At 37.9% G+C, this 23,932-nt stretch overlaps 1 protein-coding gene across 3 annotated transcripts in view; it reads left to right on the forward strand.

The window, feature by feature from the left end:
• Window positions 1-23,932, forward strand: part of LRRC7 (leucine rich repeat containing 7) — a 173,941-nt gene that overhangs the window by 51,821 nt on the left and 98,188 nt on the right. For all 3 annotated transcript variants that reach the window (XM_069861984.1, XM_069861981.1, XM_069861983.1), the window contains exon 2: window positions 21,957-22,159. In XM_069861984.1, the coding sequence (XP_069718085.1) occupies window positions 21,957-22,159 (203 nt within the window). The remainder of the gene's footprint in view (window positions 1-21,956; window positions 22,160-23,932) is intronic.

Below are 23,932 nucleotides of genomic sequence, written 5' to 3' on the forward strand. Positions count from 1 at the left end.
CTTAGTTCTCTCCAGTAAGCTCAAGTCAGACTTGTACTGGGGAGTTTGGAACAGGGCACTGCAGATGTGGCCACACTAGTGCTGAGGGGAAGAATCACCTCCTGTGACACATTAAAAAAGTTTTGAACTCGTAATTATACAAATAATGATAGCAAACAAATTAAACATGACTAAATATAAGGGGGAAAAAATATTTAGAATGCTTACATTTTAATGTTTATGGTAACACATTGATATTTAACTGTACTTTTGAAAGTATATGTTTATGTACTTTCGAAAGCAAATGTTTCCTTGCAAAATTCCAACCTTGATTTCATTTGAGTGTTAAGAACTGGGATTTTGGTTGTGAGTCGTCTTTAGTCATAGCAGAGTCTTGACGTTTCTGTTTGGAAAGGGCAAATACTGTACACTTAGGTGGAGTAATTTGGCTAATTTAATTTTCTATTGACTGATGGAGTATTTCAGAAGTGGAGGAGAGGAAGGAGTAAACATCGTCTGTTTACCTCCTCCCTTATCTCTGTGTGATATCACAGTCTCACAAAGTAACATATAATGCTGGGCTGGCCTGTTTTCTCTAGAAAGAAGGGTCTGTCAACTTCAATTGTAAAATATACAGTCTGCATTTGAATGGGATACTTGTGTACAAATGCAGCAGCTTAAAAGATCATAGAACTATGGGTTAAAATCTGGTCGCTGCCCACGTACATAAAACAGGAAAAATATTTGGTACCCGTTTCTTTATGATGATGCAAGGTAGTGATAGTACATTAGTTATGCCGTACTGCGGATCTTGTAACAAGCTTTTGAATTTCCACTGTGTGTCTGTAAGCTGACAGTTCTTTCTAAGCAAAATTCCCTAAAAGAAAAAAGTAACTCAAGAAAATTTCAATAAACAACTTGTTTTAAACCAGTGGGAACTTCTTTCTCCAGCAGACTGACATCTATTATAATCATTTTCTAAATCCAGAAGACAGGTTCTTTGTCAGCTAAATAATATCTTTTTTCTGTCATGGAAAGTGACAAAATGAAACCCTTTTCTTACAGTCCTGTCTGTTATAAATTGATGCTCACAAATCTCTCAGTACCAGTTCAGCAATTTCCATCCTCAATGCTCCAGAAATTTTCAGACTTAACAGGCTTCTCTCATTTTTGGTGCATGTTTATGCATTCTTAACTCATCTCACAACTAATCTGAACTAGTAAACCTAAAAAATATCTAATGGCCCTGATTCGGTACTTCAGTCAGCACTGTGGTGCTGGTGTAGTGGTGGAAGACTGCTTTCAGGTTGCTCTGGTTCATGACATGTTTCTTTTGACCTGGTGAACAAGTGGGGAGAAACAGGGCTTAACATGCTGTGAGTAAGGAATTCATGTGAGATTTCATTTTACAGGGTCTGTTCCCCACTTTTCACTGAGGTATTTTCATGCATTCTTACACACAAGCCCTTTATGTGGAATAATTCCTGTGCACTGTTTGTAAAACTGTTTTCGTGTAATTTCTCCCCAAATCTATTCCAGTCTGTTGTTTTTGCGGTAAATAGTGAATTACATTTGATTTCTCTGGTTATAATAATTAAAGCAGTTCTTCTTAAACCTTCCAATTTGTTTAAAGCCAGAAAGCGGTCAGAGATCTACGTGTTGCACATTTCTGCTAATGGAAGTAAATGTACCAGTACCTTACTGGGATATCTTGTTTCTAACAGCCCCTTCTTTTGTGTTTTGCCTATTTGTTGTTTGTGCTATAAAATGAGGCTGCAGGATTTTTAGAATGGGACAGCACTATTTGTCTGAGCGTTACCCAGAAGCACAGGGTAGTAACATAACATAACAACATAACAGTTGTGCAAACTTTGACTTGTTCCTGAATGTTGGAGCATCAGGATATGAAGTTCGAAAAGCGAGTAACCCATTTCCATTTTTATCAGAAACTGATGGCACAGCCACAAACGTTCTCCTGTTTTTTGTTTTGCTTTGTCTTGTTTTGGGGTTTTTGATAGTTCTGTCTGCAGCAAACAAATTTGGAAAAAAATCACTTGTTTTTAATTTTTTATGATCAATAAAGAAATAAGGCCAGGTGCATACGCAAAAATACCCGTTTTGCAGAATTTGGCAAAACACTTCAGAATGTTAGAATTAACATACTTATACTTGATCTTTCCTTAATACCAACTTGAGGTAAACAAGGAACTGAATTGGAATCATTCCTGTGATATACAGAATATTTAGACTTGGATATGATCAGTATAGCAGAGAGATAATAAAGGAAAGGACTTGGAGAATTTTGCTCTTAATCTTTAGTTCCATGAGAGCAGATACCTTCAGCCTGAATACAGGACTGGAATGTGAATAGTGTCTGGTTTGGTAGTATTAAAACAGGAGAAACTTGTCAGAGATTATTTTGAACAAAAAGAGGCAAGAATTTTATTTAAAACTTCAGTTTGATTTTAAATTTTATTTAGATTTAATAGCATTCATCAAAATATTTCTCTACTGGTATGAAGAAATCGTTTTGCTGAGAACAGAGCTGAACATATGTCTGAAGTCATTAAATTTAGGATGAATGGTATTTGGTGAAGGCATTTCATGGAATGAATGTCATTGAATATGTTGAAAGAGGCACAGATCTCAGATTCATGCTCCCTTACTAAATACTTATTGCAATTTTTTTGAACTGTAGGGTATCGGCACATTTACCAAATATATTTCCTGTTTTCAGAAGACTTCTCAACTTTTAAGAGTTTTGAAGTAAAAGCAGTTCCAGACTGATTTTGGCAGCTGTCAATAACCAACAGTTGGAATCTCAAAATTCAAAGACAGCAGATAAAAAAGACAGCAGATGAGCAGGATGAACTTAGGAGCATCTGAACCACAGAACAGGACCAATTTCATAAAAGCTAGGACTAAATTTTGAAACTAGGAAGGAAATTAATGTAAAATATGCATACAATTTTTTTGTTATTATTTTCATTCTTTGTTTCAAATCTTTATGTTGGAGTCTAAAGAGAGTGACTACGTAATGCGTTGTAAATAACAAAATTCCAAAGGTAGGAGTTGTCAAGCTTCTGACAACAAACATGCAACAAGCATGCTAAAATACTGTTTAGATCATTTTGATATTCTACAAGACACAATAATCATGGTTGCTAATGTCTTCCGGTTCCATTTCCGAGAAGCATACTAATGCAGATATTTTTTATGTCTTTTGGGAAAAGTGGAATATGTTTTACTGCAAGAAAGCTTTTCCCATGCTGCTGCATTATGTAATAAAAGTGGGCACCCAATAAAAAGGAAAGCTTAACATGACCTTCTTCTGAATACTTTTTCCCAGTCTTTCGTGTTTTCAGTGTATGAACAAAACTTCTAAAACAAAAACCCTGAATAAATCAAATCATGGACCTTTGGGGTCAGTGAATTTGAGAAGCCGAGAGCCTGTAGTCCAGCTCTTGCTCAAATCAAGGCTAGCTTTGATGCTAAATGAGGCTGCTCATCCTCTTGAGCATCTCTGAGTGAAGAGATTACTCAAACTCTCTAGCTTCACTGTCGTAGTACTTCACCACATTCATTGTGGAGATATTTTTTTCTTGTATTTAGTCAGAATTTCCGTTGCTGCTACTTGTGCTGTTACCTTGGCTTTCTCCTGTGCACATCCAAGAAGAGTCTAGGCCTCTCTTCTCTGCAATCCCCCAGTAAGCAGATGAAGAGAGACATTAAATCCCTCTGTGCCTCCTCTTCTTGGGTCTAAGCAAAGCTGTTTCTCTCAGTGCTCTCCTTTAATATTGTGCTCCAGACTCCAGATCAGCCTTTCTAGCATGAGGGAGGCCAGAAATGCTTTCTATGACATTTTCCAATAGAGAAGCCATTGCATGCATCCATTTTATTGCAGTATTTCCTTTTTAATTGAGGTAAAATAAACAAAAAGTTGGCTTAAATAAAAGTATTTTAGAACATTTGTCCATACCTTTCATAGCCCGATAATTCAAAAAAAGATTCTTAAAGGATGAATCTGGTTTTGATGACTTTATAGCTTCTATCGCTTATTCTAAATTTTCTTATTCTGTTAGATATGCATCTATTCTATCAAGTTCATACCTATAAATGAGCATGTTAGCAAAGGAGTAAGTGAGTATAAATAGCCTCTGAATGAATTTAGGCCAGTTATTAATAGTAGTACGAAAGTCAGAAAAAGTGGAGTTCTACAAGAACATTCCAGTAGGACTAGCCAGGAGCAAGAAACCATTTGACTGGAGATGGAGTTAGAAGAATTTGGGTACAAGGTTAAATGTCATGGTTGTAAGCAGTAGTAGGGCATCATAATTCATGAGGAACATTCCTTCCTGTCCTATACTCCTCTGCCTCTCTCTTTTTAAGAACAGTAACATAGACTGTTAGGATGTTGTTAATCTTTCTGATGCCATCTGTTTTCCTTGGTGGGAGGGAGAAACGGGATTCAATCCAAGCTGTTCTAAATGTTTTTTCCTCATTCAGGCTGAAATTCAGATGTTCATGTTCAGTTTCTCATGCGGTTCAGTGGCACTTAGAGTGCTGTACTCTGGGTAGTCCTGATCCATATGTCACTTGACCCAACAAAGCTGTAATCACCTCTTTATAGAGATAAACCAGTCTGAGGCAGTTGCTGCAACATCAAAGAGCAGTGGTTTATCAGTGAAGCTATCATTGCATTCCTTTCTGGGATTTACAATTAACTTCTTCTTGTGTATAGACTAAATACTTTCCCCTAAGCTTTCAGTCAGCTTTTGTTCCAGTTCTGTACCATCTCTGTCTGTTCCTATATGTTTTCTCCATAATCATCTTGACTAACAGTGATTTTTTTACACATTTTCAGATTCTTTAATGTCCCACTCCAAATTCTCTTTATTTTTCTGCCCACTAAAATAATGGATAGTGTCCTGATCTTGTTCTGGCAGCCAGCATCTTGCCTCTCCTCATTTTAGATCAGTGTATTTTTTTTCCCCAACAGCCAGCTGACAGTCTGAGCCCAGTGGTATTCTTATTCTCTCTTCCAGTTTGCAGTTGTGTACCTTCACATCAGTGAATCTCACCAGAAAGCTGAGACTGAGCATCTGACTGAAGCTTAAGCCTGAGAATTGTTCCTCAGGACTTTTTCCTGGTTTTTTTGCAATGCCTTCTGCAGAAGTTTTCTGCAAGTCCCTTGCCTTGCTTGACAACGCTGTGTGAAACTGTCAAAACCAATATAGCTGCGTGTTGGAAATACTGTATATTGGAAGTCCTTGCAGCCGTTGCTGGTAAATACCATTCTTTATGTGTGTAGCCACTCAAGCCATGAGGAATAACAACTCTGTTGTTGTTGTCACATTCTTTCATGTCTTCTGGTGGTGCTTTAAAGATAGCATTGCTTATGATTCAATAGATGGAATTAAATAACTAGATTATTATAAAAATTATTTTGTTTCTCTTAAATAAAGTCCTGGTTGGGTGGGTTTTTTCCCTTTTTAGGCTATGGAAGGATTGAATTTCTATTTTGCTGTTGTAGAGTTCAAAAGTAAGAATGTATATAATTAGATGTTAGCAGAATCATCTCCAAGTTAGAAGAGCTGACTACCTATTGTACATTAGTAAATGCATGATTTCTAATTTATTTTCTGTATGTGCAGTATTGTTTGATAATCATCTAGAACCAAGGACTTCATTGTACATAATGCAGTGCTTGGGTTTTTTGTTTTGTATTATTTTTCAGCATGAATATCCAGCCCTTTCCATTGCCTTCTCTGGGTCTCACAAAGAGAATCCATATAGATAGAGACTGGAAAATGATAAAGCATCTTTCAACTGTTAAATTACAAATATGTTATAATTTTTTCAGTATAAATTAATGTTAAAGTGTTTTGATGAGTAAGGCAGTAGCAAGAGAAAAATGTCAAATGGAAAAGAACACTTGAGGAGGTATTACGGACTGTGTTCTGCTGTGCTGCTAATGTGGAGAGATTTAATATAGAGAGATATTGATACATTATTTTCATAATTATTAGTAGAAATGTTGCTGCAATAATGTAATTTGGAATAAACCGATAAAATCACAAACTACTTAGATAAATTTATAAAACCTTCAGGAAAATCCTTGAGTCTTTTGCTTGCATTGCAAGTGTGACAAAACAGGGATTCTCTTTGATTATGGAAAAAGATCCATCAAATACAACATTGATGCAGCTCAGAAAACTAATTAAGTCTTTATAAAATGCATCTACTTGAGAGCTGTATTCTGAAGCAGATGAAATTTTTGACAGCTTCTGTAAGAATTAACCCGAACATATTAAAACGGGATAAAGATTATATTTTAACACCCTTACAAATACCGATATGAATTTTATCACATAGCTGTAATTCCATCAGATCTAGGTATATTGTTTCAGTTTTATTTGGCATTAGCTTAGTACCTACTTCAATGGCATTTTTGCTTTGGCTTGTAGTTGTCCAAATGACTATAATACTTGATACCTGGTAGAGAAGGTGTGTCCATTAAAATAAATCAGTCAAGGATGTGAAATTATGTATTGCAGTTCTCCCTAGCTTACCACAACGTTCTGGTAGGCCAGGCTTGCGCTCCTTTTTAGTCTTCACCAGGGCAGATTGTACAATGGAAGTTGTACGTCTATTTATAAGTTGCTGCCAAAAACCTATCAGCATTTATATAAAGCCAAGGCTTAATTTAGCAGGTGGGTGGATGCTAAAACACTTCTTAGTTCTTTGTCCATGTTTCTTTAATCTTATTTCAGGCTTTAAGAAATTACGTTGGACTTCTAGCATTTGTTGTACTTGCTCAGAGGAGGTGTTTTAGCCCTTGAAGAATGTTTCCTAAACTAAGCTGAAATAAGAAAAGATTTGCTGTTTGTAAGAGCGAGCAGTTAGGTTACGACCACAAGATAAAAGCATGCATAAGCAAGGGGAATACTAAAAAAAAAAAACACAAAAAAAGACCCCCAGAGAAAAACATTGTTGCTAAACGCAAAGAACACGCCAAAGTTCTTGACCCTTCCCAAGCTTCCAAAGCCCTTTATGAAGAATCAAGCCCTTCTATTTCTGGAGTGGAAGAGTTTGGTACAGTTTCTGATTGATGATCTGAGTTTACAATGAAAGGGATAAAATTCTCCTCAGAAAGTCATCGCTAGGATTGTATAATTGAACATTAAAGTTCTGATTATACTTTACAAACTCCAGGACTTTGTTAAAAACCTGACATTCCAATGTACTGAATTTCACTGTTTGACAGCTCAGCTGTGAGAATTTTTTTAGAGAACATTTGTACCATAAGAACAGCATGTTAATTGACTAAAAAAAACTGGGACAGATTAATCATGGGAGGGAACATGATACTTGAAAGAATGTAGTTCTAGAGCCCTCTGCTGATGAAAACCTTTAGAAATTCAGTTCTTTTCAAATGCCCTTTTTCGAATGGCCTGGGTTATTCATCTATTCCATTTCAGACTCTTTAGTTGGGGTGGAGTAAATCCACACACTAAGGTGTTTTCTTTGTGGCATTGACCAAGAAGGAGCCTAAAGGACTATTATGTTCCAGCCCCTGAACATACACGTGGCCAGAGAGGAGGTGGGGTGCATCTGCTTTTCAGTGTTGGCTGGTGTCTACAGGCATGTTATCAGCATGCAGATTTTGCATGGATGGTAGTTCTCATTCACCAGTGGCTGTAATGGTAACGAAAGTTACATATTCTGTAAAAAACGATCAGAAAATGACTGAATACTATTGATTTATGCATTGAAAGACTAGAGAGAATAGGCATGAGCTAGAAAATTAACCAGCAGGGAATATATACCAACAGTTTATACCCCTCCCACAAGCACTGAAGCAGTGTTTTGGAATCTGCCTTTCTCTTCTTTGTTTTTCAGTGTTACTGGTTAACCATTAGTCCCTTACAGTACAGCTGGCCTTCTCTCTGGGAGTGGTTTTAGTGGCTCTTTAGAAGGATGGAACAAACCAAATAGAAATATTTGTTTCCCATCATTCCACTAAACATATTTATTATCTCTACTGTGTAATAAACTTCTCTAGTATCTCAAATGTTAGACTTACCATTACCTTCAGCATTTTGAGACTGACTGATCAGAGCTGATAAGACTCCCTGGACTTAGATACAGAGTTTACATCCACAAACTGTTGAATGGATTATTTTTTTTAAAAAAATTATTTTTAAAAACAGAAGCTTTGTTTGTGTCAGGCAATCAAGGGCCTTGTTTCTCATTCTTTGGGAACATTTGAAGCAAAAAAGGCCTGGTGGGTTTTTGGGGTTTTTTCCGATTTATAAAGTCATCGCCCTTTGTCACAATCATTTAGTTGTAAAAGAGATTGCCCTTAAATCTGCTGTTTTCTTGTGGGAAAGGCAGTTATCCTCAGCCTTTCCACAGAGGTCCATCCTGAGCCAGGCAAAGCAAGCGGCTTGCAGCGGTTTTGCAGCTCTGCTCTGGTGCTAAAGTGGGCAGCCCTGCAGGCTGGGCTGGTTGCGCTGGTTCTGCAGAGGTTTGGGAACTGCAGTATCATCAGAGAAAGGCTCTCCCCTCCATCCTCCCCAACGAAGAAGTTTAGTGCATTTCAGAGAGTGAGGCTGTTCTGAATTCATCTCGGGATGACTGGGCAACTGGCACTGGCAAAACAAGTTCAAACCACAAACAGAGAAAACTCCAGAATTTATTTAAGGGTTAAGAGATGGGCTACTGAAAGAAAGTGAGAATTTGCCACCCACAGATTTCCATAGGGAAGTGAAATTGAATTTTAAGAAACCGTTTACCAGTACTACATTACATGATGATAATGTTACCAGAAAGATCATTCTTGTGATCTCCAATGGCTGTGCAGGCAACCATTAGTTGTTAGAAATCTCTCTACCAGTTACTAGTAGTGTCCTTTCTGTACCTTCAATATTCTTTGCATGTGTTTAATAAACTGTGATACGTTCTCATGAAAGATCAGGAAGAGTGAGGCTCGTTTCCCATGGCATAACTAATATTTTCTACGAGAGATATATTATTTTTCCTTTGGTTTACATCTTTTCTTCTCTTATATTTCTTGTTATGCCTACCTTTAGAGCAGCTTCCTGAGATTGCCTGGTGCCATAGAGCTTCAGCTTTGCAAGATTTTAAGGAGAAGTCAGTGTGGTTGGACAGAAAAAGAATACACTGTGCACGTCTTTTCCATGAATACACGTAAAAGATTCAGATTTCTGCAATTATATAATATAGTCTTTAATGAAGAGAACTTTTTTTCTAGTATAAATATATTTTAAACTCTGAAGGTGAAATACGTAATCCCCTGGAGTTCTGGAAGGTTTTAATCAAGAGCATCTGTGCGCTTAATGCTTCACAGCTCAAGGCTGGCGATGGGACCAGTTGGAGTTGGGGAGAAAGGGCAAAATTTAGATTTTATTAATTGATTCTGTCTAAAACTATGCAAGATAGAAACATGGCAGCTACTATAGACATTGAAATACAGAGAAGATTTACTCAAGCATTTGTGGGTAGTGAGGTATTTATAGGGATGAATGTCTGTTTAGATGTGAAATTACATTTTCATATTCAAGCAACCAATTTTCATGGGTACTTGTGGGAATTATGTTTTTAAGATTTTGCTTCTGCTGATGTTTTGGTATATAGATACAGGCTTTTTCATTTTGATAATCTGACTTAGGAACACATATGCAAACATATTACAGCCTGGATGCACAGCATTAATGGGCATGGTGAAACAAATGGAAGCATCAGTAGACACGAAGGAGGATAGAATAACAGAAGAAAAATGAACTGATGGGCAATAAAAGGCTCTATATTTTTCCTGGCAAAATTTAAGATCTTCTGTAGAGAGAAGGGAGAGTAAGTGGGGGTAAGGGGAAGTTTTTAGTCGCAAGTGAACAATGGTAAGAACTAAGGAATTCATTGGAGAATTTGAAGGTTTGTGTAGGAGCTCACAAAAGAGCGAATAATTGTGCAGTAAAGAAAGCCAGCCTGATTATTGGAAATAGTTGTAGTAGTGCATAACTTAAAAGCCAGACACGGGGAGCTGAGGAGGAGAAGGAAAGAGAGTGTGAACCAGAAAAGGGGACTTGGAGGTAAGAGCTGGGGTTAGGCTGTGAAGGACAAAAGGGAGTGTATGAAGGAGAGTGAATCCAGAACTGCATTAAAATCAGGAAGAATGATAAAGTTATTGCTGGTGAATGACTGAAAGACCAGAAAAGGCTAAAGAGGATAGATAACTGCTGGAGAATAGGTTATGCAAAATCTAGTAGGATACCAGGAGATGCTGAGAGAAAAGAGAAGCAACTGAGATCAGAGAAGAAGCAGAACTTCTAACATTTCAGTAACTTGGAAAACAGAGGAGCTGAACTAGGTAATGGTGAGGTGAAGTCAGAACACTTTCTGTAGAAGGAGAGTGTGGTGAGGAAAACAATCAGGGATCAGAAAAGGTTTTGCATGGACTATACTTGTCAATAATGTGGAGGATCATAGGAAAAAAATGCATTAAGTACAGGGCTGTTCAAAGAGGAACAGTTTAATAGAAGGTCAAGAGGAGGTGGCTGGGAGCATCACGAGTAGAAAGGGAGAAGCCCAGAGCCACCTGCCAGTGCTGTAATGTGGCACAGAGTGCATGCTGAACTGGTCACTGTAATAGCCATTAAGGACTGGTTAAGTGAAGGGATCCACATCACTGTGGCAGTGTCAAATTGCTCAGCTCGTGTGGCATTTGTGGCCTGGATTGCTTTTGATAGAAGCAAAGAAGCTGCAAATAAGGAGTGGAGTAGTGCACAAGCAGATTTCACTTGGGTGGTGAAGTAGGATGTAGTCTGCGTCCTGCAGTCCTGCAGGCTGTGGGCTACGCTAGACCTCATGAAAAATCCAAGGAATAGTAGGAATACTCACAGTAATGACAGTAAGGGACAGAAACTGTCTCAAGGTGAAGTTTCAGTGGTGGAGAAGATTAGCAAAAAACTCTCATGGAACCAGAACTGTAATGTTTTATGAGTAATAGATTTCTAATTTTTCTAAAAGGAAAAGGGTTTTGGAAAAGTTTAGTGTCTGGATGCAACCATTTACCATGGCAAGTGAGTGACATGCATTTTCTAGACAGTTTGTTATATGTATTTCAAATGTAACTGGGTCTTGGAGACACAGATATCTGAATAAGTGGTGCTATGACATGTTGAAAATAAACTTAATCTCCTTCTGTTTTGGACTTAAGTAATATGTACTCCAGTGTGACTGTACCAAACCCATGAGGAGCAAGGAAGCAGTAATAACAAGGAAGAGGAAGGTTCTTTGTCCCAGCACATCTCTGCCTGGGTTCTGTGGAATCATAGGATCACCAGGTTGGAAAAGACTTCTTGCATCATCAAGTCCAACCATTACTATCTGCCACTGTAAGAAGCTCAGGTTTCATTGTAAGCCATAGTTGTCACTTTAATTAAAAACTTTCTTTTCTAGCTGGAGTTTGTAGTTGCACATTATCATCCCTGCAACTTTCATTCTGCAAACTCAGCAAAATGCATACAGTTTTCCCGTAGTAAGATCCTGCTAAGCTGATTAATTTGTCAGGAATAATGCAGATGGATTGTGATGTAAACCGCTGAAAAGCAATTGGGTATTCTGTATGATCCTTTTCCTCTATGAGGAAGAAACCCTGGCTTAATGAAAGTTATATAGCTCATACTTAAATACCAATTTGTTTAGTTGATGTATTTAGCAGGTAAATTATGTTTTCTATACTGTTCCTTTGGATAGCAGTTCTAGCCATCGTATAGGTAGCAAAATCCATTACACCATAAGGAAAGAAATAAAGCGTATCTCATCCTGAATTTCATACCAGATGATCTTTTAAAATGAAGGATTATTTCAAGTAGAAGCTGAAACACATCAAAGATATAAGTTGAAATGTAAATTTCCCAGTTTTCAGAAAAGCACACTTTCCAAAGAAGGCTATTTCTTATCTTACTTTACTGAGACTCTCTCCTACTTAAATGTCTGTAGGGTGGGCCATCAAACTCATTCTAATTTCTAGCAATTAAGAGTATAATTTGTTTCGGCACATGATACTAATATGCAATGGATTATTGAAATTCTGACACTTCTTATATGAAAAGAAGCTGAATAAACCTGGATTTTTCCATAAGGTTGGTTATGCACAAGCTGTCTGTAGTGAGAATAGGATATAGGTTTTTTAAAAACCCAACACACTGCAACTTTTTCTGCTGTCACTAAGCAGTCTTGGGTTTTGGAATCATAGTTTTCTGTGGTTAAGATTATCTGAAAAACATTTATTCAGAATGGTAAAATGGTGAAAACGTTTACTGAGATGATGGTACAGTCATAAGTGACATCCCAGGTCTTGTAGCAAAGATAGAGAAAATTGCCATTCTAATAATTGTATGCAGCTTTCTGTGAGCAATATTCTCAGGAGACAAAAGGTAAAGTTGGAATTTGATTATTCATGCTTGGTTGTTTTATTTTAGGATTAGCAAAATCTAAATATGAACTTGAATGCAGAATATTATAATGGAGATATAATGAAGAGAACTCAATTACTATGCATTGAACAGTATTTCTGGGCAAGATATGCTGGTTATCATGGTATTTCTGTGCAAGAAAACTATTCAGATAATATTTCACACCCTTCTTTTTGATAAGATAAATTCCCCTTTGGAAGCATTCTAATAATTCTGCTATTGTGACTTTGCCTTTAGAACTATAGTTTTGTTATCTTTTGAGGAAGATTAATGAAAACCATTACAAATGGCTTATATAAACCGAATATTTAAATTCCTAAATTTGAATTACCAATTAGAACATAAAAGCATCCTGCCTTATTCCTTCACCTGGCTCAAATGTGAACTTTCTGTAGAATACACTTCTTGCTTCTAAGCACGATATGTAAAACTGTAGCTAGCAAAAGTATGTAGTGACTTCCAATGGAGAAGATAAGTTGGAAAGGAAAGAGTCCTGTTCAAACTAAGCAGTGTGCTTTCTCCATTTAAAAATATACCCATTGAAACCTTGCAAAAAAATCAGGTTCTAATTAGAACACTGAAGTTTTACATTGTTCTTGTGAACCTGTATTTTCTCTGGCCAGTCATGATCAAAGCCAAAGGGCTGCAGAGTGGAGCTTCTGTTTGAAATTACATAGTGGTTCTGCAGAGCCTTACTTGCAACTATTTCCTCCTCTAAGTCTTCTAATATTGCCCTGTTTACCTTCCTTTCCTGCATAGGTCTTAGCATTGATTTATTCAAATAGAGACACTACATTGCCTTTTTTTCCTTTTTATTTTCTTTCCCTGCATGGAAAGATGCTTTCAGTTTGCAATTGCATTTACTTTAGCAAAAATGTTGGGAAGAGGGTCATCCATAGAGTCCCATCTCATTTTCTTTAGCAGCTCAAAAGTAACAAAGAGCAAAGATAGATTTGAAGCCTCAGCTGGTGGATGGTTTTGATCATGACATGGAAGGTGGCTGGCCAGCCAGGTCTTGGCTGTGTGTGACATGACAAAGCTGCTCACACACATTCCCTGCCCTGCCTCTGGAACACATGCTTGTCTGTATGTATGGATAAAAGTAAACATGACTGTGACTCCACCACCACGAAGTCCAATCCCATTCACCAGACATTTGTGTCATACACTGACATGCAGGTGTCATATGGATAGATACAGTTAGGGATGAATTGGTCTTGGTTTAGAGGTACCCGGGGGCTTTTACCTTGTACTTTCACTGAAAGTAGGATAGCAAAAGACTCATTGCTTTTGATTCTCAAAAGTGTTCTGGTCTCCAGCTCTCAAGACAAATCAAGCATACTTGCTCTTGTGCCAGCATCTTCCTTAGGTGTGTGGCTCTCCTTTGCTGGAGTGTACAGGGACAGCGCTGTGTCCATCCATAAGGGAGGCTGAATAGGACTGGCGTGTCTATGGTGCATCGCTTGCGAACCCCCCAACTTGAGCAGCAGGTGTACAGGAGCAGTCAGGACCCAGCGAGGGGTTTGATAACCAGAAGTGCTCTGGGCTGCAGCAATGGGGGTGGCTCCTGCCACCCTTGTTCCAGTGCTTCTCGCTGCCCTTTGACAGCGGGAGACGTGGATGGACTGCCTGTTTCTTGCTGTCATGCATGTTTGTTCTAGTCCTTCCTTCTATCTCTTGCAATGTAAGTTAATTTTTCCTAAACACAGATAAACGAAGTAGTGTACTTGTTTCCGGTGAAGTATCATAATGCTTAACACAAAGGCATTAATACACCTTCCCATTTTGATATCTTAAGGGGAGAAAAACCCCAGATTTTATAGGTGACGTACAATTTCAAGGAAGAGGGATGCTTATTTTCAGGCAAAGAATAAGCAGATTACATTTCATCAGAACTTCTTGTTGAACTGGAAAACTGTGAGAATATGAAAAGCAGCAGTCACTACTGATTTAAGAGCTTACATAATAATAATACTATGTCACAAGTGTGGTATTATGGTTATAAACACAAAGTCGTGACTATAATCAAAACTAAAAAATGGAGGCAGTAAGAGTTACACAACTGACTAAGGAAAGGAATAAATGAGTAACAACTCATACAGAGTTTCATACAAGACAATGCTAAGATGATGCCTGCAAAGTTGTAGATAATATAGAAGGGTGAGCAGCATATTTAAACATTAAAAGCTGCATGAAGAGGGTACAGCTTGTATATGCATGTAGCTTTGTACATTTTAAAAATATATCTGAATTATTAATAGTGCTGTATTTCTAATTGAAAAGTTGTACTGAAAATTAAGTTGACTCTGAAATCTTTGAAGTTCCCTGAATATTTCACTGACCCAGTCTGAATATAGACACAAGGTAACTCATCTGAACAGAACACATCATTAATTAAAAGAGAAGAAAGAAAACAAAAGTTGATGTCTGGCCAGTGGTAGGAGAATATCAGTGAGAAAAAGCGTTTTGGCTGAAGGAAATTTGAGGCTTGTTTTGCAGTTGTTTTTCTTAAGTACAGCCATATGCTAAGCTTTGCTTGATTTCCTGTTTGAAGTCCCCATTATTTAATCTGTTTCAACAGACAAAATGTGATATGAAATTCTGACCCATTGGAATGAACAAGAAAATTCCCCATGCCTTCCCAGGGAGACCTTAGAACAGCCTTCCAATACTTAAAGGGGGCCTATAGGAAAGATGGGGCTCTTTATCAGAGAGTGCAGTGATAGGACAAGTGGTAACTGCTTTAAGCTGAAAGAGAGGAGATTTAGCTTAGCTATTAGGAAGAAATTTCTTAATGTGAGAGTGGTGAGGCACAGGCACAGGTTGCCCAGAGAAGTTGTGGATGTCCCATCCTTGGAGGTGTTCAAGGCCAGACTGGATGAGGCTTTGAGCAACCTGATCCAGTGGAAGGTGGCTCAGCCCATGGCCGGGAGGTTGGAATTTTAGGATCTTTGAGGTCCCTTCCAACCTAAACCATTCTATTATTCTTTGAATCTATGATTCTATGGTCAGAGGTGGTGAACCTTCTGTATCTTCAGCTCTTACAGAGGCAAAAATCATGCTACCTACTCCCGAAAAGACTTCTATTTCACAGTATAAATGTTTTGCGTGATTTTAATAAAAACATGTTACTACTGTCAACAAGATGAGGCTAAAAGAAAGGTTTGAAGTCTGGAGAAGAAATTGTAGCTGGAGAGTTTGGTCTCCAGCCTCTTCTTGTGATCAGGTTAGCACTGTGCCTGAGAGAGGTGGTTGGCAGCACAGGGAGGTGTAGGGGATGAGTGGGCTGGCTGGGCCATGGGTTGAGTTGAGGGGATCCGCCTCAGAGACTCCAAGTGGAATAGGATTCTGGGGCTTGACTGCCTGGATATCTCAAAGAACCACTCTCCACCTGCATCACTTCTGGAGTGAGGGAAGACCTCTAGGTGAACTAGAAGGGGATGCTGGAAACTGATTGATATATTTGTGATTGCTAAGCCTGATAGTATAACTCACTGAAAGAGCTAACATATTAGCATATTAATGTTGTTGATTATGCTGATAAGAGAAAGAAAAAAAAACCCAGGAAAATCATTACTTATCTGTGATGTATAACAAAGAAATCAGTGAAGCAAATTCTCTGCTGCTTTGAGTATAATTAGTATTTTCTGAACCCTCTGGCAAACGTTACCATTATTGCTTATTTCAGCTTTGTAATGCTTCCACTCCTACTGTTAAGGTCATTATTTTCAGGATTTCTCAGTAACTTTCTAGCAGTACCAGACCTTTTAAACATTGCAGTTTCTTTCAGTTTTCTGAATGAAACTTCAGGAGTGTGAACAAGTTGGTGTTTGATGCCCGTTAGGCAGCACAGGCTGGTCCTACAGCACTTGCTGCCTATTGGGTGTCACTGAGTCAGGTAGAAACTATGAATCACAAAGCTTTTTTGGGTAGTCTTACCAATGTTTTCTACCCTGGTGTTTGGTTTTTGAATTCTTTGAGTTGTTTTAGCATGCTTATAAATACATACATTCAAAATTTCACAGCTCGCAAACGATCAAGAGTGCTGACTTCATAACTGTAGTTATCTTTCAAATGCAGTATTTGGGAATTGTTATTTCAGATGCACTATCAACAAGAAATTGTGTGGATTCCAAAGGCAATTTGAAGTTAGTTTTTATGTTTCAGCTCTTTCAAATTGCTTGGCCAATAATTGCTGCTTGTTCTTACTGGGTTTTTTTAACACTGTTAATGGAAAAGTAAAACACACTGCAGATAATCCTTTGCATATTTTAGGATAAAACTAAACAGATTAGATAAAAATATTTTCAGAGAGATATGGCAATTTTTGTTGTGCTTTTTAAAGCAGATTTTTAATTACTTTGTGAGGGGAATAAAAACATGTATCTGATGATGTATAGGCCCATTGCAGAACAAAAAGCTTTTGACATTAAAAAGTAAATTATTCTGTCTTTTTTGAAAAAACTTGCTGCCTCTTCTGTTCTTTTAAGACGTGAAGTTTTGAAGTTTGTTGAGCTATTATATTCCATCTTCAAATCAGTTTTGTGAAGCGCGCAGAAATATTTTCTGCCTGCCTTTTAAATAGGTAAGGAAAACATCTTCTCTTATGACACTGAGAAACAGGGATTAGTAGTTTTACTGCACAAAAGATCCATTAATTGTGAAGAGATTAGATTTTATTGTAATTAATTTCCATAAGACTATTGTTTTTCTTAGATTAAGGATTTTCTTTATACACTGCAAATAATGGTAATGAGATACTTGCATGAAGCTGATAAATTGTGGTTTATATTTGCTTCTTTCATAGTTTCTTTAATCTGATTCAAGAAAGAATAGATTTTTAAAAAGCATTCAGAAAACAGATGATAACATTTTTAAGCTTTTGTGGGGAAGAATGTGTTTGTGGTTTTGTTTTTCTGAATTTTTGAAAAATGGTACATTACAGTTTGTTATGAATGCAGTTGTATAGAATTATGTATTACTTAAGATGTTAATAAATGTCCTTCATCAAAATTGAAAAAAAAAATGTGTACATTGCATCCTTGTTCTCTAGTTTAAATGGGGGAAAGTACTGAGCACTGGTGTTTTTGTGAGGAGCTAGGAAGGCTTTCCATACCACTGACACGGATTAAGGAATTTTATAAAGCAGCAATCAGCGCTGGGAGCTTGGCTTTCTGTTGACTCTGTTTGACTTAAATTTTGTTCTAAAGGATCTCATGTGGCAATCCTCTTACAGCAAGGAACCAGCAGAACAAAGGAGAAGCTTTATGCAAATTATGAAGGAATAAAATGTAGGTACGAAAAGTGTAATTGCCAAAGCTGGGATTAGTCCAGGATAGGAATTAATAATACTGAAATTAATAAAGAGTTTAATTACCATTAGTCCACAGGGCATGAAATTTTAGTCCTTTCAAGCGTACCACAGGTCCTCTAGTTCTGTACTGGTGCTTTCTGAAAAGGTTGCAAAGAATAATATAAATCCCTTGGGATTCTTTGGAACAGTTGTTCAGCATTTTTGTTTGTTTTCTCTTTAATTACAAAGGGAAAGTAATGGAGCAGACTATGGACACATGAAAACCGACTTCTTATTGAAACACATTCTTATTGAAACAGCTTCGGAGGAGGGCAAAGTAATTAAATCACGTTTTTTTATCCTCTGCATTTTTTCTTTCTTATTTCTAAAAAAAATTATAGTGAATAAAAAATTATAGATATTTTTATTTTTATGAACTGCAATTATACAAATATTTGTGTCCATAAGCAAAAGAAAAAAATTATTTAAAATGTTTTGCTGTTGTAATTGCTAAGTGTAGTACAGTTCTGCCACTTCAGTGTTTTTACACTTTCTAGTGCTAGCTTTCTGGGTTTCTAGTAAAATGAAATGCAGGGTTTGTTTTATGTGTATGCCTACAGGAGAGGAGAATAATGCAAAGCTAAGTGCTTTGTAATGCCTATGGAAGAATATTTTTCTGAGTAGTTTTTGAAGTACATGTCACTGTTCAATTGTTCATTATCTTCAAATGGCTTGAAAAGCTACAAATAATTTGATATTCCAAGGGCATTTATTTTTATTGTGTCAAGGTTTCAAATATGCAGTTGCAAATGCCGCTTCCTATGCTTGAATACAAAAAGGCTGTGCAGCTCGATAGCTAATTTCATTTTTCATGTGAAATACATGCTCTGTGCCCAGTGCTTTTACAGATTTTGTCTGGTTTGATCTTGTGCACTCAAGGGGAAGATCTCTGGAACTGAAGCCACAGTGCAGGTTGGCATCAGTGGTCGTGCTGGCGATTCGGGTGTGACAGGGAGGTCAGGAGGTGATAGCACTGCCCTCCCTGGGGCTGGCTTCTGCTGCTGGTGCATTTCCAGGGGTGCTCCTTCAGAGGGGTGACATGACAGGGCACCCCAGGCCGGTGTCCTGGGCAGGGGAACACAGCTGGTGGCTGCCTGCTGCTGCGTGCTTCACGTTCTTTCCCCATGGCCCCTTCTGCAGTCCTGCTGATGTTGACACCTTTCCCTCTTGCTGCCTTGTTTCCTTGCTGTGAAGGTTTGTTGAAGTCAGCTCTGTACTCGGCACTGGTGAGACCACACCCCTCAAATCCTGTGTTCAGTTCTGGGCCCCTCACCACAAGAAGGATGTTGAGGCTCTGGAGCAAGTCCAGAGAAGAGCAACGAAGCTGGTGAGGGGCCTGGAGAACAGGTCTTACGAGGAACGGCTGAGAGAGCTGGGGTTGTTTAGCCTGGAGGAGAGGAGGCTGAGGGGAGACCTCATTGCTCTCTACAACTACCTGAAAGGAGGTTGTGGAGAGGAAGGAACTGGCCTTTTCTCCCAAGTGACAGGGGACAGGACAAGAGGGAATGGCCTCAAGCTCTGCCAGGGGAGGTTCAGGCTTGACATCAGGAAAAAAGTTTTCATGGAAAGGGTCATTGGGCACTGGAACAGGCTGCCCAGGGAGGTGGTTGATTCACCTTCCCTGGAGGTGTTTAAGGCACGGGTGGACAAGGTGCTGAGGGGCATGGTTTAGTGATTGATAGGAATGGTTGGACTCGATGATCCAGTGGGTCCTTTCCAACCTAGTGATTATGTGATTCTATGATTGAGCAGTTGCGGCAGCTTCTGGTGATCGTAAAATTAGGTAGAACATGGTGCAAGGTAGAGATGACTAAAGCCTCTTCCAACATCCAAACACAGACTTCACAAGACCAAATGAACTGATTACCTGTGATGTGTGACTATGGTGGTTGGAGCAGACAGAGTGAAAAAGGTGTGGAAAGATCAGATAACACGTGAATCGCCCCGGGAACGCAGGTGTAGTGGGCCATTCTGCTACTGGACTTGCTTTGTAGTAGAGCTCTGGGACTTTTCCTGCCTTAAATAAAAAGTAACAAATGCGACATTTTTTGAAGTTGAGAAAATTATAGAAGTAATTTCTTCTCACATGTGTTTGAAATTGGCCAACAGATTTGGGGTTGCAAAGGCAGTAAGTCTTATTTCCAGAGGAAAATTAGGGGCAATGTTAAATAAACGTTTCTTTATCCTGCAAGTTTTGAGTGTCAGTCAAGAACCCAGGTCCAGCCACAGTGTTGGGTATGGAATCAGACTGGGGATCTAGTGCTCTTGACATAAGGAATTTAATTGAAGTTCATGGAGTAAACTTGAGTGGTGAATGTCATCTTTAAATTTGAGCTGTGTAGCTGTGTTCTGCAGTGGACTATACTGTTGAACTAAAATAAAACTTTCAGATATTCCGATTTATTATTTTGTAAATGAATTGCTTCTTTTTTCATACCTATAACTCATCTGTTTTTACATTTTCAGAAGTTTATGCACAGTATATTATGCAGATGTTTTCATTGCATCAGCTGACTGTAGTTAAGAGAAAAAGTTTATGTTATACCCATGAACTTGGCATCTGGTAAAGCTGAGTTACAAAACTACTGTACCCTTTTCTCTGTTTTAAGCTTTCCCTTCAAGCCAGAATCAGCCAACAGAAAGCCTGTCGCTGGCCCTGCTGAGTGAATAACCAGCTATGTGCAGGTTTCACTGTTGTTCTTTCAACATCTCGGTCTTCTTTGGAACATGAAAAAAGGGGATTGGTTCTGACAGTTTACGTGTGCTTATCTCATTGGTACTGCTAGAGGAGGATTAGGTGCTCATAAAATTTAAACAAGGAAATAGAACATTTGAGTATTTTATTTACCTACAAAATATCAATGTATTACGTGATTAAAAAGTCACGAAGAGCCATGAATGGAGCATTATCTGACCAGTTGAATTATTTTTTTATCTTCTGTTTCAGATAAATATTGTCTTAAGCAATACGGATTATCTCCACTGATATTATGCATGGATATGCAGTTGTTTTTTCGCTGGCATCCTGTGAAAAAGAATCCTCATGGGCTTTATTTTGCTTTACTCGGACTAATTTTGTGCTTTTTTTCATAAATGTATAATTCAAAACCTTGTAAGTGGTTTAGAAAACGGGGGTTGAAGATTTAGCACTTCTTGGCTTTGTGGTAATATGTTTCAGGACAGCCTGCTTTATCTATAATCGTGTTAAAATAACATCTGAAAATGTGGCAGATTTAGAGGCTGCTTGACTTGTATAAAATCTGCTTACTAAGTGTCCTCTCAGTTCAAGAGGAGTGAGTTAAAGTATTTTTATTCCACTGAAAAACAGTGATATGCAGTGGTGTGAACAGTTGCAATTGTGTGAACGGTTGAGTTGAAGTTGCTTGTACAAACTGTGTATGCAAGGAAGATCTGTGGCATCTAGAAGTTAAGGAACAGACTGTGGTGAGATTTCCCAGATGTTCATTTTACTGCAGAAAAATTGCTGGTATTTCTGCTGAGTCCCTTGTCTGAGTTTTCAACAGGCTGAGGTTACATAAGAGAAATAGGAATGTCAGGTACACAAACTATCTGAGCTTGGGTTACATTTGTTCTAGTATTGAAATGACTTTTCTTTATTCACCTGATTAAAAAGACAGTGGATATACTCCAGCAATAACTGTGGAAAGCTAAGGAACTTGATTTCAGAGAAATCAGGTATAATACAGCTGAGTGTTTGTCAGTAAGAGTCAGAACCAACTGACTATGACTGATACACTTCAGTGACCCACAGTCCATGCTGAGCAAGGGACTGAAATGCAAAGTACAGACACTGTCATTTTGTACTTTGTCTGATGGACATGTTCGTATGCGTAGTGTTTAATTTTCATCTTCAAGGAAAACAACAGTTGCAGATGGCCTTGGCATGTTTTCTTCTATCCCAGGTGATATGTTGAGATTGTTTTCTGTGATTACCCTGCCAAATCTCACTTTTTCATATTTTGCGGAAAGATAGAGTAAGAAATGTAGAATGCAGACTACAGATATCCCGTAGGAAAAATGGCATTAAAGGACTGCAGTCTTGACAACAATTCTAAAGAAATGTTGATGGTTTCAGAAAACTGTTTTTTCCCCTTTTCCTTCAGTATGCTGTTTGGAGATGACAACCAAAAGGAAAATTATCGGCCGCTTGGTGCCCTGCCGGTGTTTTCGTGGTGAAGAAGAAATCGTCTCAGTGTTAGATTACTCTCACTGTGGCCTACAGCAGGTGCCAAAGGAGGTTTTTAACTTTGAGCGGACATTAGAGGAGCTTTACCTAGATGCCAATCAAATTGAAGAGCTACCTAAGGTAATCAGTGTTCTGCCTATATTACGGATGTCAAAGTTCTGTTCTTAAATGTGTATTCAACCTGTGCTTCAACTCTAGAGTGGGGCTTGCTCTTCACCAGGACACCTCCTTGCTGTGGGAGGAGTCTTGCATGGCAAGTCATTAATATGGCATATGATACCTTGACCAAGAGTACACTAATATATGGGGTGGGTGATGCCACATCTGGATCCTCTATAGCACTGCAAGCAAGCTCTTTGTCAGGACAAGCCATTTATCCTTGTGGAAGATGTGCCAGTGCTATCTGACTAATGTTTTTCTAACTGCAAATGAGGTCCTACAATAACATTACTTAAGCTATCCTTTCTGTGTAAAACTTTTTAAATAGAATCTTTAGATCAGTTCTTTTACTGAATGAAGGAATTAAAAGTTACTGTAACTTAACCATTCTGGAAACAAAAGTGAGCAAGGTACTGGAAAAAACAATTAATAGTAGGTGCTAGCTACATAATGAAGCATGAAGTCATGTAATCCATTCCTTAATTGAATTTTTCTCAACAAGAATGAAAGATGCTTACAAGTCTTTAATTAAACATTGTTACACTGTAATCCATTCTTCATCATCTCTCAAGGTATTTCTTTCTTATCAAGACTGTATGTAAATTCTATTTACAAATTTAGAAAACGTACTTTTTCCATTACATGGTGTTCCTTTATTCGGATATTATAGTTCATTGCTTAAGATTGCTCACTCCATCAAGAAATTCTTTACAGATGGTAGCTACGATCTTTCCAGTGTTGCAGAAAAATGATGTGGAGAACTGCTTTATCTCTCCCCTGCTATGAGAATGGATGACGGAGGATCAGATTTTCTGTCACCCTAAATATTGAATTGGATTGGGGTGGAGGCCATTTTGCTGCTAGTGAATACCCTCAGGACTAGTTATTTTTAATACTAATGATACTGAAGAATCATACTGAAGAGTACATACAGTGTCTAATTTAGCTATTTTTGGAATATTTGTTTTGGGTTCTCTGGAAAGTGTGTGTCACCACTGTATTCCATCTAAATTGCAATGTATAACAAATCTATCAGGGCATAGAACAGTAGCAGTATGCCATAATTCTATCTGGGAAAAATGAAAGCCAAAGTTCAGAGGTCCAAAATTATGAAATTGGGATGAAGGTGATAGTTGTGTCAGTCACAATTGAAATGTGGTGCTAATGAAACCTTTGCATTTTGTTGTGCTATTGTCTATTTTGTTATTTGTGAAACAAACCAGCAGATAAGCACAAATGTTGGAAAGATTTAAATAAATAGGACTCTACTTTTGCATCTCTTTCCCATTTTTCTTTGTTATAAATAGTATTTTGAAGCAAATACTTCGTATTGAATAAGTGCTTTTAATACATCTTAAGTCTGAGTAACTGCATCATTTAACATAGTCTTGGCCTTGTATAAGGAAAGATTAATTTGCTTTCATTATGCCATTCATAATTTTTGTCTTAAGCCTTTATTAATCATTGCCTCAAATTAACTCTTTATCAAATTTTCTGCTTCAGGTAATTTTTGCTGCATGTGTCTGAACCTTTTTTTCACTATTGAATTAATGTTCTAGGAAAGAAAATGCCATTTTTTCCTTAAGATGGCACCGTATTACTTAACATTAACTTTTGTACTACACATTATGATCTGCTATAGCCAGAACTTTCCTCTCTCTGTAAATGTGGATTCAAATAACATCTTTCAGAGAATATTTGTTTGGTCACTTTTCTGTTATCAAACATCATGTG

This window comes from Phaenicophaeus curvirostris, chromosome 8 (genome assembly GCF_032191515.1).
Source record: "Phaenicophaeus curvirostris isolate KB17595 chromosome 8, BPBGC_Pcur_1.0, whole genome shotgun sequence".
NCBI lineage: Eukaryota > Metazoa > Chordata > Aves > Cuculiformes > Cuculidae > Phaenicophaeus > Phaenicophaeus curvirostris.